The sequence below is a fragment of the Thalassophryne amazonica genome, chromosome 4 (genome assembly GCF_902500255.1).
Source record: "Thalassophryne amazonica chromosome 4, fThaAma1.1, whole genome shotgun sequence".
Lineage (NCBI taxonomy): Eukaryota > Metazoa > Chordata > Actinopteri > Batrachoidiformes > Batrachoididae > Thalassophryne > Thalassophryne amazonica.
In genome coordinates, this window is record NC_047106.1 from 97,541,360 (window position 1) to 97,563,250 (window position 21,891).

Consider the following 21,891-nt stretch of genomic DNA (forward strand, 5'->3'; position numbering starts at 1 on the left):
TAGGTACCAGTCTTTGTTGTTGAAGTAACTTGAATGGGATCTGCATCCCTTCCAGGGGAAATCGTGAACTCTTGTGCACTTAATGCTACGGAATCCGGGAGTAAGCATCCTCAACAAGAGGGCTCAGAGCCTGCATAGTAAATTATGGCTTCACAGATGCTCTGAAGAATGCATTTCTTTTTGTTTATTTATTTATAGATGTACAGTAGTGTTCAGAATAATAATAGTGCTATGTGACTAAAAAGATAAATCCAGGTTTTGAGTATATTTCTTATTGTTACATGGGAAACAAGGTACCATAATATTCAGTAGATTCTCACAAGTCCAACAAGACCAAGCATTCATGATATGCACACTCTTAAGGCTGTGAAATTGGGCTATTAGTAAAAGTAGAAAAGGCGGTGTTCACAATAATAGTAGCATCTGCTGTTGACGCTACAAACTCAAAACTATTATGTTCAAACTGCTTTTTTTTAGTAATCCTGTGAATCACTAAACTAGTATTTAGTTGTATAACCATAGTTTTTCATGATTTCTTCACATCTGCGAGGCATTAATTTTGTTGGTTTAGAACCAAGATTTTGCTGATTTACTAGTGTGCTTGGGGTCATTGTCTTGTTGAAACACCCATTTCAAGGGCATGTCCTCTTCAGCATAAGGCAACATGACCTCTTCAAGTATTTTGACATATCCAAACTGATCCATGATACCTGGTATGCGATATGTAGACCCAACACCATAGTAGGAGAAACATGCCCACATCATGATGCCTGCACCACCATGCTTCACTGTCTTCACTGTGAGCTGTGGCTTGAATTCAGAGTTTGGGGGTCGTCTCACAAACTGTCTGTGGCCCCTTGGACCCAAAAGAACAATTTTGCTCTCATCAGTCCACAAAATATTCCTCCATTTCTCTTTAGGCCAGTTGATGTGTTCTTTGGCAAATTGTAACCTCTTCTGCACGTCTTTTATTTAATAGAGTGACTTTGCGGGGGATTCTTGCTAATAAATTAGCTTCACACAGGTGTCTTCTAACTGTCACAGCACTTACAGGTAACTCCAGACTGTCTTTGATCATCCTGGAGCTGATCAATGGGTGAGCCTTTGCCATTCTGGTTATTCTTCTATCCATTTTGATGGTTGTTTTCCATTTTCTTCCACGCGTCGCTGTTTTTTTTTTTTTTTTGTCCATTTTAAAGCATTGGAGATCATTATAGATGAACAACTTTTTAATCAAACTACGCTGTTCTTCTGAACAATGTCTTGAACGTCCCATTTTCCTCAGGCTTTCAAAGAGAAAAGCATGTTCAACAGGTGCTGGCTTCATCCTTACATAGGGGACACCTGATTCACACCTGTTTGTTCCACAAAATTGACGAACTCACTGACTGAATGCCACACTACTATTATTGTGAACACCCCCTTTTCTACTTTTTTTTTTTTTTTTTAATAATAGCCCAATTTCATAGCCTTAAGAGTGTGCATATCATGAATGCTTGGTCTTGTTGGATTTGTGAGAATCTACTGAATCTACTGGTACCTTGTTTCCCATGTAACAATAAGAAATATACTCAAAACCTGGATTAATCTTTTTAGTCACATAGCACTACTATTATTCTGAACACTACTGTACGAGTAGAATGAATTGATTTTGATGAAATGTCATTATTTTTAAGCTTTGATTCGATTATTTTTCCTGAGAGATGATCAGTGCACATGGTTAGTTCAAACAGCATTGCAAATTTGAAAACCTGGACATTTCTGGTGTGATAAATGATGTAATACCTCCCCATTTAATTATGCATGCCTTTCAGTTTCCAGCAGCAGGTTGGGGGGGGGCAACCAATAAATACATTTATGAAAATTCTGTATGCTGCTACATTCGAGTTGAACACCACATTTACAAGACCATTCGTTAACTGGTGGTACTGCTGGTCAACATGTCAAACAATGAGCCCCCTTGTTGTAGTTTTTTTACACTGTGCCCTGTTGTTTTATAAATTAAACTTTATAATACATTATTTTAAATGTGTATTGTACAAGTGCTTTTTTTTTTTTTTTCAAGCAAATGTTAGCTTATTGTTCTGGCAGCCAACTTAACTAGTCCATCCTATACTGCCTACACACTAAGGGGAGTGGTTAAGGTGTTGGGCTTGAGACCAGAAGATCCTGGGTTCAAATCCCCGCCTGACTGGAAAATCACTAAGGGCCCTTGGGCAAGGTCTTTAATCCTCTATTGCTCCCGGTGTGTAGTGAGCGCCTTGTGTGGCAGCACCCTGACATCGGGGTGAATGTGAGGCATAATTGTAAAGCGCTTTGAGTGTCCGATGCAGATGGAAAAGCGCTATATAAATGCAGTCCATTTACCTTTTTTTTTTTTTTTTTTTTACTAAGAGTGGCGACAGCTTACGATTTGAAGCCATATTTCGTTGCTCCAACCATTGGACACTGCATATAGTGTGTTTCTCCAGTTCAAGTCCACAGTCATACCTGTTTAATTGTCACCCAGCAGGATTAATTTAGATCTAGAAAACACACTTGAAAATGTATTTGCATAATTTGACTTTGGAAGAACACAGTGTCTTAGCTAGTTTAATTTATTTAAGCATGTCAGCAGCAACCATGCATATTTATCTATGCATTGCCTGCTCCTGTATCTGATTTTTGAATGTTGAAATATAGATGGGAAAATGGCAAGAACCAAACTTTTTTGACAGTTTACTTGTTTCAGAGATCTGTGGCTGTGTTTTTAAATAACAGTTAGTTTAACAAACATTTCAGCTCCAAACTTCACTACTTAAAAGTACAAATTATCAGGTGTTTGACTTACTTGTGCTGCATAGTAATAGAAAGAAAGGAACAGCGCTCTTTGTCCCTCACCTGTCTGCCAGTGCGCTGAAATCATTATTGGTTTCCAGAATAATGATATTTTGTTGTTTTTCATTGGTGCTATTCCATATGTATTTCTGACCTGATACTGTTAAAGTTTTTGGGATGATATCAGCTTTGTAATTAATTAATTGATCTAAAATAATGTCTTATTTTTACAGTCATGATTATAATATAAAAAGCCTGATGGGTCGTGGTGTCGCACAATGTGTCAACTTGACATGAGCTTGACTGACATAGACATGAGCTGGTCGTCGCTTTCTATCAGTTCTCTTGACTTTTTATTTTCCCATATTTTTGTCCTTTCTACACCTGCAGGAAATCTATATATTTTATGTTTTCAGATTTTTGCATGCATATGGACAACATCATGTCATTTTGAAATTTCTCTTTACAAACCATTTATCAAGGATGGACACATTAAGTCAGCACAGCAGGTCCATAGGTTGTTTGCAGCCTGAGAGTGCTCTGTTTTCCACTGGGCCTCAAACTGAATTACCCTGAAAAGTGTAAACTTGTCCCACTTGTCTTCTATGTAACTAATATGATTTGAATGAAGCAGAATGTAATACCAGTAATCAAGGCAAGCATGCATATCACTTGATGCAGTCAGTTAATACAGCTGTCCTAGTTTGAGTCTCAGAAGGGCATCTAATCAGTGTGCTGTAATCAGAACAGACATTCTGTGTGAGTCCAGCAAGTTCGCTTCATGTCCTATTTATAGATGCAAAGTGCCACATCTCAAGCACGCAGACACATCCAGACATCGTGGCACGCCTCGAGCAATAGCTCAGCAGCATCAGCTGGAATATAAATTATCTCCATGTTTCAGCTGGCCTTCAAAGCTTTGCAATTAATAGCATGTGGCTGCTGTATTTCCTCTACTTTATTTTATTTTTATTGTATTTGCTTATTTTGCCTGCTAATTAATTGCATGCATGTGTTTGTAAATGTTGGTGGCCCATGAACGCCATCTGTTATTAATTTGTTGGAGAGTTTGACTAACTGTTCTGTTTCAGAGGGAATTGATTTCTACTATGGCTCCAAACAGCATGCTCAGAAGATGGTGGACTTCCTCCAGTGCACTGTGCCCTGCAGGTGAGTAATGCCCCATTCTTCCTCTTTGGGCACTTTTTCCTTAAGCCTCGTTTACACACAGACGGTAAGAGCTCCCGGAAGCGTCCTGGAAGAGTTTTTGGCCGTCTTAAGGATCACACGCCGTTGTTAACGCCGGCACTAGGGGGCGTGGCTTAGTTCCTGCTTTACCGGGAATCGTCGAAAAAATTATTCAACATGTCGAATAATTCCGGGAGCACTCCCAGAGACCTCCCATGACGACGAACAACAGCGTTTGATACTTTTTAATCGCCGTTTCATCCTGCCGCTTCCTGTAGTGCCGCAGTTCTTGTCACGCCGCGATGACCAATCAGGGACTGAATATGTAGTGACGTGGAGATGTCTGGAGTTTGAAGATGTGAACATGTCCTGTATCTGGTAGCAGCCTGTGAGCAGGACTTATGTCTCTTTTGTCCTTTATTTTACAGTCATGACAGAGTTTTTGGAGCGACCAGCAGCACCACAGCAGCTTGGAGCGGAGGTTCTTTTTAATTTTATTTTACGTGCGTGCGCGCGCGAATCGTCCTGGAGATTATTTTACTTATTAGCTACACAGCTGTATAATAAAGCAAATGGTGACTGGCTTCTAAACACAATTATGACAGTTTTTTGGGGGAAAGAACGAGGAGCAGCCCGCAGCAAACAGCAGCAGGGAGCGGATCGCGTTTCTTTTTTCTTGCTTTTTCTTTTTTACGTGCGTGCGCAAGCGAATCGTCTGTAGAGAATATTTTATTAATTAACTACACAGATGTATAATAAAACAAATGGTGACTGGTTTCTAAACACAATTATGACAGAGTTTTTTGGGGGAAAGAGCGAGCTGCAGCAAGCAACTGAGTTTATTTTTTATTTATTTTTTTTTAAATTGTTTACATGTGTGCACGTGAATGGGACAGTTGATCCTCAAACTGGGTCCTGCAGAGGCGCAAGGACCGCTGAAAGCGGCCGTCACCCAGACACAGCTCCTGCAGCAAATAATGATACTCTCTGTATTGGGAGCTTTCCACAGCAACTCGCTCCGTGTGATCAAGGTCCATCATTTGACTGACAACTGGAGCCAGCGAGCTCCGCCCCTTTCCACCACAAAAACAGCCGCAACTACCGCGAACTTCGGTCTACGTACTACTCGCCGACAAAACTGTCTGTGTGTAAACCTTGCTTTAGGAGTGGGGGGTGGGGGAGCAGTGTAGGGACTGCAGTTCCATGGTGTGGTGTATTCTCCATGGACCATGGAGTGGCCTGACCCAGACAATTGTTTACATGTTGCTGGATGTAGGTATGTCCGTGTGTAGAATGGGGAACTCAGCTATTACATTATACATAGTAAACTCTAGGATCTGATTTTGGCATGTATTTGAAATATGTCTCAAACTGTAAAGAAAGACAGCACAAAACTAAAACTCTGGTTTTCCTGCTTTTGCAGGGATTTAATGGTGGTTTTGTATCAATTTGAGACAAAACTTTGAAAGAATTAGAAGTGATGTCCGCAGTTTCTGGGGGCACTTTTTGGTTCATATGCATGAGGTCCTTTGATGTTCATCAATATGAGATGGTCCAGGCTTTGCTGTGTCCCTTTTTCACTGAATGCATCTGTGGAAATAAACTTTCTTCTGTTTCAAGGTCAAAGACATCCCAGCGCCTCATCTCTCATGACATTCATTCAAACACGTACAACTATAAGAGCACCTTCTCTGTGGAGATTGTTCCTGTCTGCAAGGTATACATCAGTAACAATACTGCATTTGTTTTAATTATTATATTTTTGTTTTTGAAATGACTGTTGAAGATGAGATTTATTCAGATCTGTTCAATGCTTGATACAAGCAGTGTCATATTTTCCTTTGCCATGACCTCAAAATTCTCAACTTTGTTAGTTTAGGAAGAAAAGCTGCCATCTGTTCTGCTGATATACATTTGTATGTAAAAGTTTGGAACCCCTAATGATTTTCCTTTTATAAATCATTGGTTGTTTGGATCAGCAATTTCAGTTAAATATATCATATAGCAGACAAACACAGTGATATTTGAGAAGTGAAATGAAGTTTATGGTATTTACAGAAAGTGTGCAATAATTCTTTAAACAAAACCCCCCTGACCCCCCCTTAGCTTTCCAAACGCCTATAGCATTCGAGGTAACTTTTGCTGTCTTGAATATTATAGAAGAATCACATTGCTGTCTTTTTTTTTTTTTCTCCTAAGCATCCATGCTTCTGAAATATCAGTGCGTTTGTCTGCTATATGATATATTTAACTGAAATTTCTGATCCAGACAACCAATGATTTATAAAAGAAAATCATGAAAATTATCAGGGGTGTCCAAACTTTTGCATACAACTGCATAATCAGAAACATGAAGTAAGCCAAGAACCCTTCAACTTCTACTTGCTGTAGTCAGTGAACGATAAGTTAGGCTCATTCTGTGGTGTAGAGGTTAATGTGCTTGAACATGAACAACAAGACGATGAAGTTTTTGGCAGGTGTGTATTTCTCTTTTTCAGTGGTTAATTCATTTTGACATATAGATTTAATCTGAGTTTGCACTCATGCAAGTAAGGACCAGTGAACCTCCTATTTTAGGCAATGTTGGAACATTTTAACATGCAGACTAACCATAACGTAAAATGAAGACAGACCTATTAAGTTGCTTGTGAAGGCTGCTTTCTAATTGCAGCAGCCTAGAGGTTGCAGAGGCTCCTGTTGTTTATTTTATTAGTTTTATCTCCCTGGATATTTTGTGGAGAGATGTTATCAGAATGTTCACCAATATAAGGTTCTATAGCCACTTATACTATAACGTGTGAACATTTTGGCCTTTTGTCCATTTTTTGTGTGTGTACACACATACACACACACACACACATATATACATATATATATATATATATATATATATATATACACAAGGTCTGTCAATAAAGCAACGGTCCTTTTTATTTTTTTCAAAAACTATATGGATTTCATTCATATGTTTTTACGTCAGACATGCTTGAACCCTCGTGCGCATGCGTGAGTTTTTCCACGCCTGTCGGTGACGTCATTCGCTTGTGAGCACTCCTTGTGGGAGGAGTCGTCCACCCCCTCGTCGGCATTCCTTTGTCAGAGAAGTTGCTGAGAGACTGGCGCTTTGTTTGATCAAAATTTTTTCTAAACCTGTGAGACACATCGAAGTGGACACGGTTCGAAAAATTAAACTGGTTTTCAGTGAAAATTTTAACAGCTGATGAGAGATTTTGAGGTGATTCTGTCGCTTTAAGGACTTCCCACGGTGCGAGACGTCGCTCAGCGCTCTCAGCCGCCGTCGTCAGCCTGTTCAAGCTGAAAACCTCCACATTTCAGGCTCTATTGATCCAGGACGTCGTGAGAGAACAGAGAAGTTTCAGAAGAAGTCGGTTTCAGCATTTTATCCGGATATTCCACTGTTAAAGGAGATTTTTTTAATGAAAGACATGCGGACGGGTCCGCGCGTCGGGACGCAGCCGACGCGGTGCGGCGGCACAGGAAAAAACACCTCCGTGTTGATAACCATTTGTAAAATCCAGGCGGCTTTTGATGGCTTTCAGTGGAGTGAGTATATGAGAAATTGTTTAACAGCAGGACATGTTCCAACTTGTCCTTAAGGCTTTCAACAGAGGTGTTTTTCCTGTGGCAGAGCGTCGCGTCGGCTGCGAGCCGACGCGCGGACCCGTCCGCACGTCTTTCATTAAAAAAATCTCCTTTAACAGTGGAATATCTGGATAAAATGCTGAAACCGACTTCTTCTGAAACTTCTCTGTTCTCTCACGACGTCCTGGATCAATAGAGCCTGAAATGTGGAGGTTTTCAGCTTGAACAGGCTGACGACGGCGCCTGAGAGCACTGAGCAACGTCTCGCACCGTGGGAAGTCCTTAAAGCGACAGAATCACCTCAAAATCTCTCATCAGCCGTTAAAATTTTCACTGAAAACCATCTTAATTTTTCGAACCGTGTCCACTTCGATGTGTCTCACAGGTTTAGAAAAAATTTTGATCAAACAACGCGGCAGTCTCTCAGCAACTTCTCAGACAAAGGAATTCCGACGAGGGGCTGGACGACTCCTCCCACAAGGAGTGCTCACAGGCGAATGACGTCACCGACAGGCGTGGAAAAACTCACGCATGCGCACGAGGGTTCAAGCATGTCTGACGTAAAAGCATATGAATGAAATCCATATAGTTTTTGAAAAAAATAAAAAGGACCGTTACTTTATTGACAGCCCTTGTGTGTATATATATATATATATATATATATATATATATATATATATAACCAAGAAATTAGTCTGTCTTAGTTAAAAACTTTATAGAATTTTTCATTGTTTAAATTTTCAATAGCACCACTGTTATGTGTAGTGACCAGTGACCATCAGTAGGGTCCTGCTGGTTATACCACAGCACTCAGTTGGCAAAATGTGCAAAAATTGAATTTTAGTGATTTTTTTTTCTTATCTTTAAAATGAGCAGTAAAATTAGCTAATTTGCTAAAATTCAATTTTTGCACATTTTTCCAAACTGAGTGCTGTAGTTCAATGAGCAGGAGACCACTGATGTGTGCAGTAAATCACTATAACAGTGATGCTATTGATAATTTAAACAATGAAAAAAATTCCCTTAAATTTTTTTACAAAGGCATTTTTACAACTTGAGTACTGTCATATAACCAGCAGGAGACCACTGATGTGTTCAGTGAATTTGGTGAGACAACAGCTGAATTATTGAATTTTTTTTCTGGTGTTTCATTTCATTTTTGCACTTTGTAGATAGTCCTACACTTTGTTTCACAGCTACGGGTTCATTCAGATCAGTGCTATTTTTTCAGCTCAGAGGACGGCTCATGTGGATAAAAATAAAGTGCTAGCTCGTTGTCTACCTTCCTGAGGTTTGAAACTAGTGTTTATTTTTCTACAACGTTTCTGTTAAGATTATTGAGCCGTGCACTTTGAATCTGTGAATATCATTCTAACTTCAGTTTCCAGTGGAGGTTTCTGTCCTCCGAGTTTTAGACCTACGTTACTGTTTGACAGATGTGCCGTCCCAGTCAAACTCCCCACCTGTCATGGCCCTTGGAGTGGGACATGTCCAGCGGGACAGAGCACGTCACACCAGTAGCGAGAGCTGCTCAGGGCTCACCTCACCACCTCGCCGCCAATTAAAAAAAAAAAGTCATTTTTGCTGTGATAGGGTTCATGATCAAGATTTCTTGCAGTAATTGATGCGTTAACTGAAATCCATAAACTACTTAAACTGATATATATATATACACACACACACACACACACACACACAAAACCCTTATTCCAGTGAAGTTGGGACATTGTGTAAAATGTAAATAAAAACAGAATACAATGATTTGCAAATCCTCTTTAACTTCTATTCATTTGAATACACCACAAAGACAAGATATTTAATGTTCAAACTGATGAACTTTAGTGTTTTTGTGCAAATATTTGTTCATTTTGAAATGGATGACTAACACGTTTCAAAAAAGCTGGGACAGTGGTATGTTTACCACTGTGTTACATCACCTTTCCTTCTAACAACACTCAATAAGCTTTTGGGAACTGAGGACACTAATTGTTGAAGCTTTGTAGGTGGAATTCTTTCCCATTCTTGCTTGATGTACGACTTCAGTTCTTCAACAGTCCGAGGTCTCCGTTGTCGTATTTTGTGCTTCATAATGCGCCACACATTTTCAATGGGTGACAGGTCTGGACTGTAGGCAGGCCGGTCTAATACCCGTACTCTTACTAGGAAGCCACGCTGTTGTCACACGTGCAGAATGTGGGTTGGCATTGTCTTGTTGAAATAAGCAGGGATGTCCCTGAAAAAGACATTGCTTGGATGGCAGCATGTGTTGCTCCAAAACCTGGATGTACCTTTCAGCATTGATGGTGCCATCACAGATGTATGGGCAACTTACACACCCCCATACCATCACAGATGCTGGCTTTTGAACTTTGAGCTGGTAACAGTCTGGATGGTCTTTTTCCTCTTTTGTCCGGAGGACACGACGTCCATGATTTCCAAAAACAATTTGAAATGTGGACTCATCAGACTAGAGGCTGACATTTTTTCAGGAATCCCACGGGTCACAGGATTGGATGGGAGTCAACTTTGCTATTTATCACGTGATTGGGATGGAACAGGAGTTTGGTGTTTGCATTTGTTCTACAATGTTTGAAAAAACAGTACAATGTTATTTTCTTTATAGCAGTTCTGTGATTTCAGAAATGCAACAGAAACAACCACAAATCAGAAAAAGTTGGGACTGCATGAATGAAGATAAAAATAAAAAAATGTTGCACTATTCCCAGTTTTTCCACTCACATTCACGAAAGCCTAAAGTTCTTCCAGAGTTGTGTCTTGGTGGCTTACCTCACTTGTCTTCTTCTGGACATTTAGTTTTTGAGAACTACCTACCTGACACAGATTTACCATAAAGTACCACACTGTTTGTATTTCTGAATGATTGATGTAAATAAAGTCTAAGAAATATTCAGTGAGTTGGAAATGTTCATGTATTCATCCTCTGACATTTCCCAAGAAAACTGGCTGTAAATATTATTAACTAATTCTTCCATTAACAATAAACTGCCCTGTCCCAACCTTTTTTTCTTGGAAAATGCTGCAGGCCTCAATTGTAGGAATGGATATAAATTAACAAAAATAAATAAAAATAAAGCCGATCTCACAAAACATGAAATATGTTAGTTTCATACAGTCTGCAGCTACAGAAATAGAAGACAAAGTAAATGTCAGGATCAGTACGTGTCCATCACCACCACATTTTGAAAAACTATAAGACCACTGGCCATGCATTATTTATGTTTTGTATCTTTTAGTGAAGTTTTTTTTTTTATTTGGATTTAGGCAATAAGTGCCTCCCTATATTACACAGATGAACTGTTCCTGTTCTTCTGATATAAAACTGCAGAACACAAAGTAATCAAAAAAGAATGGGGAGAAGATCAAATCAAATTCAGTGTGTTGCCTAAAAACTAAAAGAAGGAAAAAAAACGAGCAGTACAGGAGCGGGAGTCATTCTGAATGGGAACGGGATGGGAGTGGGAGTCATTTTACCGGGAGTGGGACAGGACAGGAATTTTTATTTTTTTTTTTTTTTTTTTTTTTTTTTTTTTTTTTTTTTTTTTTTACTCTGGCCCGGGATTGGGATGGGACAGGAATTTTTCTGTGGGAGTGGGATGGGACAAGAGTGAAAATCTACTCCCGTGTCACCCTCTACATCAGACCACAGCACACTTTTCCACTTTGCGTCTGTCCATTTCCAGAAGGCGGGGGCGTTTCTGGATGTTGTTGATGTATGGCTTTCGCTTTGCATGGTAGAGTAGGAACTGTGTTAACTGTGTTGTGCATCCATTTCAAAATGAGCAAATATTTGCACAAAACAAAGTTTATCAGTTTGAACACTAAATATCTTGTCTTTGTGGTGTATTCAGTTGAATATAGGTTGAAGAGGATTTGCAAATCATTATATTCTGTTTTTATTTACATTTCACACAACGTCCCAACTTGACTGGAATTGAGGTTTATATATATATATATATATATATATATATATATATATATATATGAGTTCAGATGCAAAATCCAGTATCTCCAAATCCATAAATTTTTAGTTGACTCCAACATGTACTTGGCTGTCAAGGGGACCATCAGTGTGCAAAATATGAAAGAATTTGAACAAACTGTTTTCATGTTATTGATGAAAGTCTGTGCATTTCCGCATAGGGTTTCCTTTAAATGTCCATTTTCAACTGCATTTTTCTCCATTTGGGAAAAAAAGGACTTACTGGGTTTTGCATCTGAACTCTTCAATGAATGATATTCACGTTTTGCGAGACCTATGTTTACGTTTTGGGAGATATTTTTTCAGTATTCACGTTTTGCAATTAACGGTTTGGTGGCTAATTCACAATTTGCAGCTGATTCATGTTTTGGTGGTTGACAAGGTACATACTCAAACGGCTGAAGATATTTTAGCATTGCTTTATATTTATATTTTTTTATTTTTAATGGACGTTGTGGAAATGTGACAAAGGTTTTATAACCCATGAATGTGAGGCTTGTATCCTTACTGCAGTCACATCAAACTACTCCTGAGAACCATCCAACAACAAGACCTTAGATAAATTCTCCAGATCAAATGGAACCACTACGTCACAACTAGTGAAGTTCTGTGTGCTAAAGTTAATGACACTAAAACCATTTCTGTCAGATCTAGACTGTGTTGGCTATGTCAGGTTGCCCACTTGCCATATGAGCAGTCAGTCACTGTACTTATTCACGTCAAGTACACTGTCGTGCTTTGCAGTGTGCTAAACACATGGAAAAAAGACAGTTGCAGACCGGCCGGGATGAGGAAAACTATTCTCTGATCTTTATGCCAAGATAAACAACAGCAGGAAAAAAGGCGAGCAAAAAAAGAACAAAACATTCTGAAAAGAGAAATGGACTTTGAAGTAATCAAAAGAAATCCATCCATTTTATAAAATCACTTATTCTAGTTAAGGGAAGGAGGGTGCATTGAGCAAAGTTGGGGGTGGGGTGGGGGTTTACAAAATAGACAGGCCGACCTATCCTGAGGTCAACTCTTACAGACAGACAAACTGATTCACACTTGCACCTACCGTCAATTTAGAGTTTCCAAATTCACCTAACCTGCATGTTTTTTTGGAAGTGGGAGGAAGCCGCAGCACCCGCACAGACACAAGGAGAACATAGGAAGGACCAGGCCAGAAATGTTTAGCATTATTTCTCTCGTACTCTATATTTTACTCATGTCACCTCTGAGGGGCATCCATTATTATTAAGACTTCTTATTTTGGCTGAAGGTTGACGAGAAATTTTATTTCTATGTAAATTACTTTTATTGCACTTTGTAGACTTCAGTAGCTTCCCTGAAATGAGTTTGAGTGTGGGCGGTTTGGTTGTCTTTTTGCCAGGACAATGTTGTGTGCCTTTCACCACGGCTGGCACAGAGTCTGGGGAACATGGGGCAAGTGTGTGTGTGCATCCGTGTCACCAGTACCATCCACCTCATCGACCCCAATTCTCTCCAGAGTGAGTAATTTTACTGCCAGCAAACATATGTCTTTTATCAGTCTTGTTGATACCACAGTCTTTTTTTTTTTTTGCTACACTTCTCCCTTTTGGATGTACGAGGTCTGTGATAAAACTAATGTACCTTTTTATTTTTTTCAGAAACTATATGGATTTGAATCACGTGCAATTACATCAGACAACCTTGAACCTTCGTACACATGCGTGAGTTTTTTCACGCCTGTCGGTTACGTCATTCGCCTGTGGGCTGGCTTTGAGTGAGGAGTGGTCCACCCCTCCCGTCGGAATCTCTTTGTCTAACAACTTCCTGAGAGACTGGCGCTTTGCTTGATCAAAATTTTTTCAAAAACTGTGAGACACATCGAAGTGGACACCATTCGAGAAATTCAGCTGGTTTTCTGTGAAAATTTTAACGGCTGATGAGAGATTATGGACTGTTGCTGTCGCTTTAAGGACTGTCCACGGAGCGGGACGTTGCGCCGTGCCCTGAGCCGCCGCTGTCTGCCTGTTTCGAGCTGAAAGCTTCCAAATTTAAGCCTCTGTTGACCCAGGACGTCGTGAGAGAACAGAGAACTTTCAGAAGAGGCCGGGATCAGCAGTTTATCCGGACATTCCACTGTTAAAGGAGATTTTATTAATGAAAGATGTGCAGACGGGTCCGCGCGTCGATAACTATTTGTAAAAACCAGGCGGCTTTTGATGGCTTTCAGTTGAGTGAGTATCTGAGAAATTGTTTAACAGCTTGACATGTTCCAACTTGTCCTTAAGGCTTCCAACGGAGGTGTTTTTCCTGTGGCGGCGCGCGGCGCCGGCTGTGTCCTGACGCGCGGACCTGTCCGCACTTTCTTTCATTACAAAATCTCCTTTAACAGTGGAATGTCCGAATAAACTGCTGATCCCGACCTCTTCTGAAAGTTCTCTGTTCTGTCACGACGTCCTGGGTCAACAGAGGCTTAAATTTGGAAGCTTTCAGCTCGAAACAGGTAGACAGCGGCGGCTCAGGGCGCGTCGCGACGTCCCGCTCCGTGGGCAGTCCTTAAAGCGACAGCAACAGTCCATAATCTCTCATCAGCCGTTAAAATTTTCACAGAAAACCAGCTGAATTTCTTGAATGATGTCCACTTCGATGTGCCTCACAGTTTTGGAAAAATTTTGATCAAGCAAAGCGTCAGTCTCTCAGGAAGTTCTCAGACAAAGAGATTCCGACGGGAGGGGTGGACCACTCCTCACTCAAAGCCAGCCCACAGGCGTGAAAAAACTCTCACATGCCCACGAGGGTTCAAGCTTGTCTGATGTAATCGCACGTGATTCAAATCCATATAGTTTTTGAAAAAAATGAAAAGGTCCGATACTTTTCTAACAGACCTCGTAAATGGCTGCATAAAATACCCTGATATAGTGACATAAAAAGATGATATTTTGTTCAATTAAATGTCTGAACATGCATTTTGTCATTAATACATAGGTAAGCTCTGCTCCACTATGGGTCAGCCTTCATCAGTTAATAGCCATCTGGGCTACCTGTTAAAATGCTGGAAAAATTATTCTGAGATGCACATTACTGGAGCCATGAACTTAGAACAGACACAGCCTGTGAAGGGTTGTAAACCATGTTGCTCCATTTGATGTAAAACCAGCATTGCCAATACACAATTCCTGGTGTAACCAAATGAATTTTGGACCATTACAGTGCATCCGGAAAGTATTCACAGCGCTTCACTTTTTCCACATTTTGTCATGTTACAGCCTTATTCCAAAATAGATGAAATTAGTAACTCATAATGACAATGGTGAAAAAAACTGATTTTTTTTTTTTTTTTTTCTTTCCAGATTTATAAAATAATTAAGAAATCACATACACATTTAGTATTTTGCCATGCAGCTCAATCTTGAGCTCAGGTGCATCCTGTTTTCACTGATCATCCTTGAGATGTTTCTACAGCGTAATTGGAGTCCACCTGGGGTAAATTCAGTTGATTGGTCATAATTTGGAAAGGCACACACCTGTCTACATATGTCTGATGAGACAAAGATTGACCTCTTTGGTGTGAATGCCAGGCATCGTGTTGGAGGAAACAAGGCACCATCCCTACTTTGAAGCATGGTGGTGGCAGCATCATGCTGTGGGTATGTTTTTCAGTGTCAGGAACTGGGAGACTAGTCAGGATTGAGGAAAATGCTGCAATGTACAGAGACATCCTGGATGAAAACCTGCTCCAGAGCGCTCTTGACCTCAGACTGGGGCAGCTGTTCCTCTTTCAGCAGGACAATGACCCTAAGCACACAGCCAAGATATCAAAGGAGTGGCTTCAGGACAACTCTGTGAATGTCCTTGAGTGGCCCAGCCAGAGCCCAGACCTGAATCTGACTGAACATCTCTGGATCCGAAAATGGCTGTCACCGACAGCCCCTATCCAACCTGATGGAGCTTGAGAGGTGCTGCAAAGAGGAATGGACAAAACTGCCCAAAGATGGGTGCACCAAGGTTGTAACATCATATTCAAGAAGACTTGAGTCTGTAATTGCTGCCAAAGGTGCATCAACAAAATGCTGATCAAATGTGTGAATATTAAGAAATTTGCAAAAAAAAAATAAAAAAACAAAACCTTTTTCATGTTGTCATTTAGGCGTGTTGTGAGTAGAATTTTGAGGGGGAAAGATGAATTTACTCCATTTTAGAATAAGCAGTCGGTCTGCTCTGTCAGTCTGATCCCGTGCGGTCTCAGAAGATAAACAGTGCGGGATCTGAATAGTACTTGGATGGCAGACCTCTTTGGGACACCAACGGCTTTCAAAGAAACACACCCAGCCATAAGACTGTAGTTGCGTCAGGAAGGGCATCTAGCGTAAAACTTGTGGTAAATACTAATGCGGATTTGGCTGTATCTGCTGTGGCAACCCTGAGCAAAAAAAAACGGGAACAGCCGAATGGACGACAACAACTCCATTTTGGAATGAGGCTGTAACATAACAAAATGTGGAAAAAGTGAAGCCCTGTGAATTGTGAATACTTTCCAGATGTGGTGTGTGTGTGTGTCTTCTCACACACACACATATATAAAAGCTTTTCTGGTCTAGCCTCTCCAGCTCTCTCATCACCTGGCTGGAAAAATGTGAAGAGGTGTCTGCTGCAGGAGTTGGAGGAAGGCTGTGAGGGATATGAGAGAGTCCTGGGATCATTGCCCAGAGGGGTAGTCGGGGCCGTGTGGTGGGACAGTCGAGCTAGAATGAAACCTGATTTAAAAACTGGTTTAGCTCATTTGCTCATTGTATGTCCCCCCCAAGACTGGTAATCTGTCTCATCCCACTCCACACGTCCTTGGCCTTGTTCCTTTCCAATTTCTCCTCCGGTTTCCTACCATAGATGTTCTTGCTCTCCTTCAGTCTTTGTTTGAGTTCTCTGTGAACCCTCTTGAGTTCCGCTCAGTCCCCTACCCTAAAAGCCCTCTTGTTTTCATTAAGAAGGGCCTTCAGGTCACTGGTAACCCAAGGTTTGTTGTTAGGGTAACAGCGGACCTCTTTAGTAGGCATGGAATTTTCTATGCAGAACCCAGTGTACTCAGAGACACAGTCTGTGATACCATCAGTGTCATCACCATGTGCTTCATACACTGCATTCCAGGCAGTGGCTTCAAAAGCACCACGCAGTGTCTCCATGGCCCCGTGAGACCATTTCCTCACAGTCCTCACTGTCACTGGTTGCTGCTGAACCACGGGCTTGTAGGATGTTTAGATTTTGATCTGACCTCCACAGTGGTGGAAGGACCATGGAGATGTGTGCATACTTAACATTTGCCTACAGGAGATCCATAGTCTTAATTTCTCTTGTGGTGCATTTGGCAAACTGATAGAACATGGTAAGTGTTGAGGAGAGAGAGAGAGATGGTTAAAATCACCTACGATAGTGATGAAGGCTTCGGGTTGTTTTGCTTGGAGAGCGGTAGTTAGAGTGGATGACGTCACACGCTGCTTCCGTCTTCCCAGATGGAGGGATATAAACAGTGACAGTGATAACACTTGTGAATTCCCTTGTCAGAGAATATGGACAAAGTCCGATGGCAACAAGCTCAGTATTCGGGCTGCAAGCGCACTCTTTAATGGAGATGTGTCCGGAATGACCCCACCTATAGTTAACAAGTACAGCAAGCCCCCCTCCTTTCTTCTTACCAGTTGCGGATGTATCTCTCTCCGCTCAAACCATATGGAATCCAGGGATAGTCACGTTAAAGTCCGGTATCTGTTTGTGTAACCACGTTTCGATGAAACACATGATACTGCACTCTCTGTACTCCCTCCAGATCCTGACGAGCGCTTCCAATTCATCTGTCTCATTCCCCAGGGACTTTTCTGGTGATGACTGCAGGAATGCAGGGTCCAGACCTCCTCTTCTGCATTCTCTGTTTAACCCCGACTTTACAGCCTTGCCTTCTCCTTAGCTCCTCCGGGATATCAGACCTTTCTCGGGCTACAAAGGCCGGCCAGTTCAGGACGATCAACTGAGCCTGTGTATAAACAATGCTGGCGGTATTATCAACATGGCTTCCAGAGTAGCATGTAAGAAAATAAAAGTAAAAAGTAAACAAAGTGATAAATGTCTAAACCACTTAAAAGGCATACTGGTGTGTAGATAACGTCCAGGCAACGCACACAATAAAAACAATATAAAAACACAAATAAACGAAGAGAATCAGAAACTACTACATCAGGCTGCAGTCCACACAGCACCATCATGAGATATATATATATATATATATATATATATATATATATATATATATATATATATATAGTGAATAATTATAGTGCGTTCTGCCAGTGAAACGCACAGCTGTCTGTGCATTCCTCGGGCAAAATGCAGCATAATTATTCATGTTTACTAAAATACCACGGATGGAACAATAATTAAATGTCTGAAATAGAAGGGTTTTTATTGCCAATACATGAACATGCTCAGTTATGTGGCAGATTTCATACATGAGGAAGCACAAAACTCAAACCTGCAAATCACTGATTGAATTTCATTTTGGGTCATTAATTAATAATAATTAGTCATTAATATGCAAAATCCTCATTTGTATACCGCTCTCTACGTCACATTATAGGCCACTGTCATTTACTCTTAGTAAATGGCCCACAAAATTGTCTTGACTCCAATATGTAAAAGTTTGGATTGCCCATGCAATTTAGCACTTATATGGGATCTTAGAAAATCAGGCCCAGTATATTTTAATTTTTTTTATTTATTTTAAGTTAATAGTAAATTGATCATCTTTTACATTGTAGTTGCTGAGGTAGATGGGAACACATACTGGCGTAACCCGTTCAACAGCCTCTGTAACCCACGGCTACTGGAAGAGTTTATCATAATGGACATTGACATCATCAGAAACCAGAAGCTGGGCGCTGGAGCTGGAATGAGGTCTAATAAGGTAACTGTGTTATGTGTCTCTGTATTATCTAGAGCAGGGGTGCCCAAGTTTGGTCTCGAGCTCTACCTTCCTCACGGTCTTACTTGTCTCCCTGTTCCAACACACCTGAATCCAATGAAAGACTTGTTAGCAGGCTTTTAACGAGCCTTTCATTGGATTCAGGTGTGTTGAAGCAGGGAGACAAGTAAGACCGTGAGGAAGGTAGATCTCGAGACCAAACTTGGGCACCCCTGATCTAGAGACCCGTCGATTGGTCCTGTTGATGGCCTAAACAAGCAGTCCCTTGGTCTGCAACAGCGGAGTCTACTATTCAGGGATCTCTAGTATTCGCTACATCGCAGTTGGTGAATTAGTACACAATGTGCAGTCTAGTTTGCTTGCGAATCGCCACAGTGGCAATTATAAAAATAACAAATAAAAATTCTAGTAGTACTACTGGCAAAAACTATGATTTCTTTCCTTTTATGTAAAGACCTATTTGTGATGCATTCTAAATTGTATTATTTTTCAAAGGCCTTAATCTCGGCATGCTTCAGCCTCCTCTATAAAAAGAGGCTGCCGATGCCACTGGCTGATGAAGGGGGTGGAGGAACTCAATCATTGTAAACATCAGGTGTATTTAATGAGTTTACAGTTCATGCTTGTTTGGTGTGGAAAGCTAATATGTTTCCAAGTGTAAATGGTGAACCGCATTTCTCTTTTTTGTGTGGAACATGAAGTATTTTTATACACATGCTGATCATTACTGTCATTCTTATTTCTGATGAAGTAATTTTCTCGTGAAAGCAGAATTAAGATTAATGAAAATGATGCGTTTCATCCCCACCTGTCTGTGAGACACAGCGAAATGACAAACTATTTTTTCAACTCAGACCTGTTGCACAAACAACAGACTAAGGGCTTGCCACATCCAGCTCTGATGTACTGAAAATGTACTGGGGAATGGATTACCGGTACATGTACCGAACATCTTATACTGGTACTTCCATAATCCCGTGATCTCATATAGACCCTGTACATCACAGTTTTGTTTTGTGGTGAGACTGCTAGAAGGAAACCCAACATCAACTAGCAGTTACTTTTGTAGGTGTTGCTTGGGTGACATGATCAGTGTGACCTGCTAACACTTAACTTAGACTCGTGCATTACACATCACTCTGACAAAGTGAGAAACCTTGATGTGATTTTTGATCCCACATTGTCCTTTGACCTACACATCAGAGAAATCACAAGGACTGCTTTCTTCCACCTTTGTAACGGTAAAGATCTGTCCCATCCTGTCTATAGCTGATGCAGAGACTCTGATTCATATGTTTGTTTCTTCTAGACTGGACTACTGCAATGTTCTATTCTCTGGTTTACCGCAGTCCAGCATTAGGGGTCTCCAATTGGTTCAAAATGCAGCTGCCAGAATTTTGACTAGAAGCAGAACATTTGACCACACTACACCAATTTCGGCCTCCCTTCACTGGCTTCCTGTCTCTGTGAGGTCTGATTTTATGATTCTGCTATTAACTTATAAAATGATTCACGTATTAGCACCTCCCTACTTAGCTGACCTAATTACATCCTACGTACCGGCCCATGCTCTGTGTTCCCAAGGCACAGGACTACTTTGTGTTCCTAAGGTTAAGTCAGCAGGCCACAGAGCCTTTTCTTATTGTGCACCTACCTTTTGGAATGATCTCCCTGCAGAGGTAAAACAGTCAGATTCCGTACAAATGTTCATGTCCAAACTGAAGACGCATCTATTCTCCCTGTAGTACGGCTAGCATGCCAGTGTAGTATGGAAATATGCTTCCTCTCCTTTTAATTCATATTATTAGCAATGGAACAGGTCTCTTCCTCACTCCATCCAAATTCTGGGTCTGTTAGTGAGGCACAGGGCTAGCTGCTGGCTACCACCTTAGCAATCTCTTTGCTTCCCTGTTGATTTCATAAGATTACAAGGAATTTGACTCCAGTTTGAACTGTACTCTCTCTCTGTACAAGCATATATAAATTAACACTAAATAATTCACAATAAAAATGTGCAAAGAAGAAACAGACAAACAGATTGAAGTTGAGGTATATGAATTGATGAGTTTTATGGCAGGTTAAATTGTTCATCGGTGTGATGGCCTGTGGAAAGAAACTGTTCCTGTGTCTGCCTGTGAATTAATGCCTCGGGTGCAGGTATTTTTGGCCGACTGATTCAGCTTTTTCCTCTCTGTCCAAGGCACTGACAACACCAATGATGGGTCCTGGCCTTGACACCAGGGCACTGAACTAATCTTGGTATGCCATGCCTGTTGCACCACTGACCAGTGGTGTGGGCCTGTAGCTTACCGGTACTGGACGTGGACACTTGTATATTAGAGACCCAAGATGAACCCTAGTGTATTTTCAGTTGCGGACTCTGTTTTTGTTGCTCTTCAATTTCATCTGTAAACAAACTTTTGCGCAGTCTGCAAAACTTGTAACTGTTAGAATGGCCTAAGCAGTGGGTCACCCCTCTGGGTCTGGTCTGCTTGAGATTTCTTCCTCATTATCACCAGAGGGAGCTTTTTCTTATCACTGTCACCTGTGTGCTTGGTCAGGGGAGTTGTAATGTTAAACCTTACTCATGTGAAGTGCCTTGAGGCAGCTTTGTTGTAATTTGGCGCTATATAAATAAAATGAATTGAATATATATTATATTCAATATATATGAATAAATATATTCAATATATTTCAAATGCCATGAGACTTTTTCGCCCTCTTTTTGTTGTAGTGATGTCTAAGATCAGGCGTAACGAGTTTTAAAATCAGGTCAGTTAGTTAGGATTAGGGAAGCCAACAATAAGAAAATAAGTAAATTTGGTGATGTAAATTTGGTTTAGGATAACAGCAAAGAAAAGTTGAAAATGTACAAAAGAAAATACTAATATAATAAACATTATGTAGTATAAAGAACTTAAAAACTGGATTACGCACAAACACCACACACTACAATTTCTGCATATATTTAAAGAATTTATTTAAGCAATATTAAGCGCATAAATGTATCGATTTTGTGTTGCGTATCAGACACTCAGTGATGCGTATCATATTGTATTGAGTTGTGAGAAATGCTTTAGAGCCCTTGACAGAAACTAAAGTGCTTCAAGTCATTGTCATGGCATCAGTAACTATGAAAGAATTATTTATTTATTTATTTAATTAATTCAATTTTAACTGGAGTACGTGGATGTGTAGACTATACAATGCCTTGTTTGTTACAGCACACTCTGGCTGAGGTGTGGGTTCAGAAGACATCTGAAATGGACACGAGTCAGCAGTACTACTGTCGAACATTCTTAGGCCACCTGCTCAACATTGGAGACCTCGTGCTGGGGTGAGT

At 40.6% G+C, this 21,891-nt stretch overlaps 1 protein-coding gene across 1 annotated transcript in view; it reads left to right on the top strand.

Annotated features, from left to right (window-relative positions):
- The window catches only part of nmd3 (NMD3 ribosome export adaptor), a 56,671-nt gene that overhangs the window by 21,557 nt on the left and 13,223 nt on the right, over positions 1 to 21,891 (top strand). The window contains exons 8-12 of the mRNA XM_034168298.1: positions 3,909 to 3,987; positions 5,626 to 5,722; positions 12,984 to 13,101; positions 18,385 to 18,530; positions 21,773 to 21,885. Of these exons, the coding sequence (XP_034024189.1) occupies positions 3,909 to 3,987; positions 5,626 to 5,722; positions 12,984 to 13,101; positions 18,385 to 18,530; positions 21,773 to 21,885 (553 nt within the window). The remainder of the gene's footprint in view (positions 1 to 3,908; positions 3,988 to 5,625; positions 5,723 to 12,983; positions 13,102 to 18,384; positions 18,531 to 21,772; positions 21,886 to 21,891) is intronic.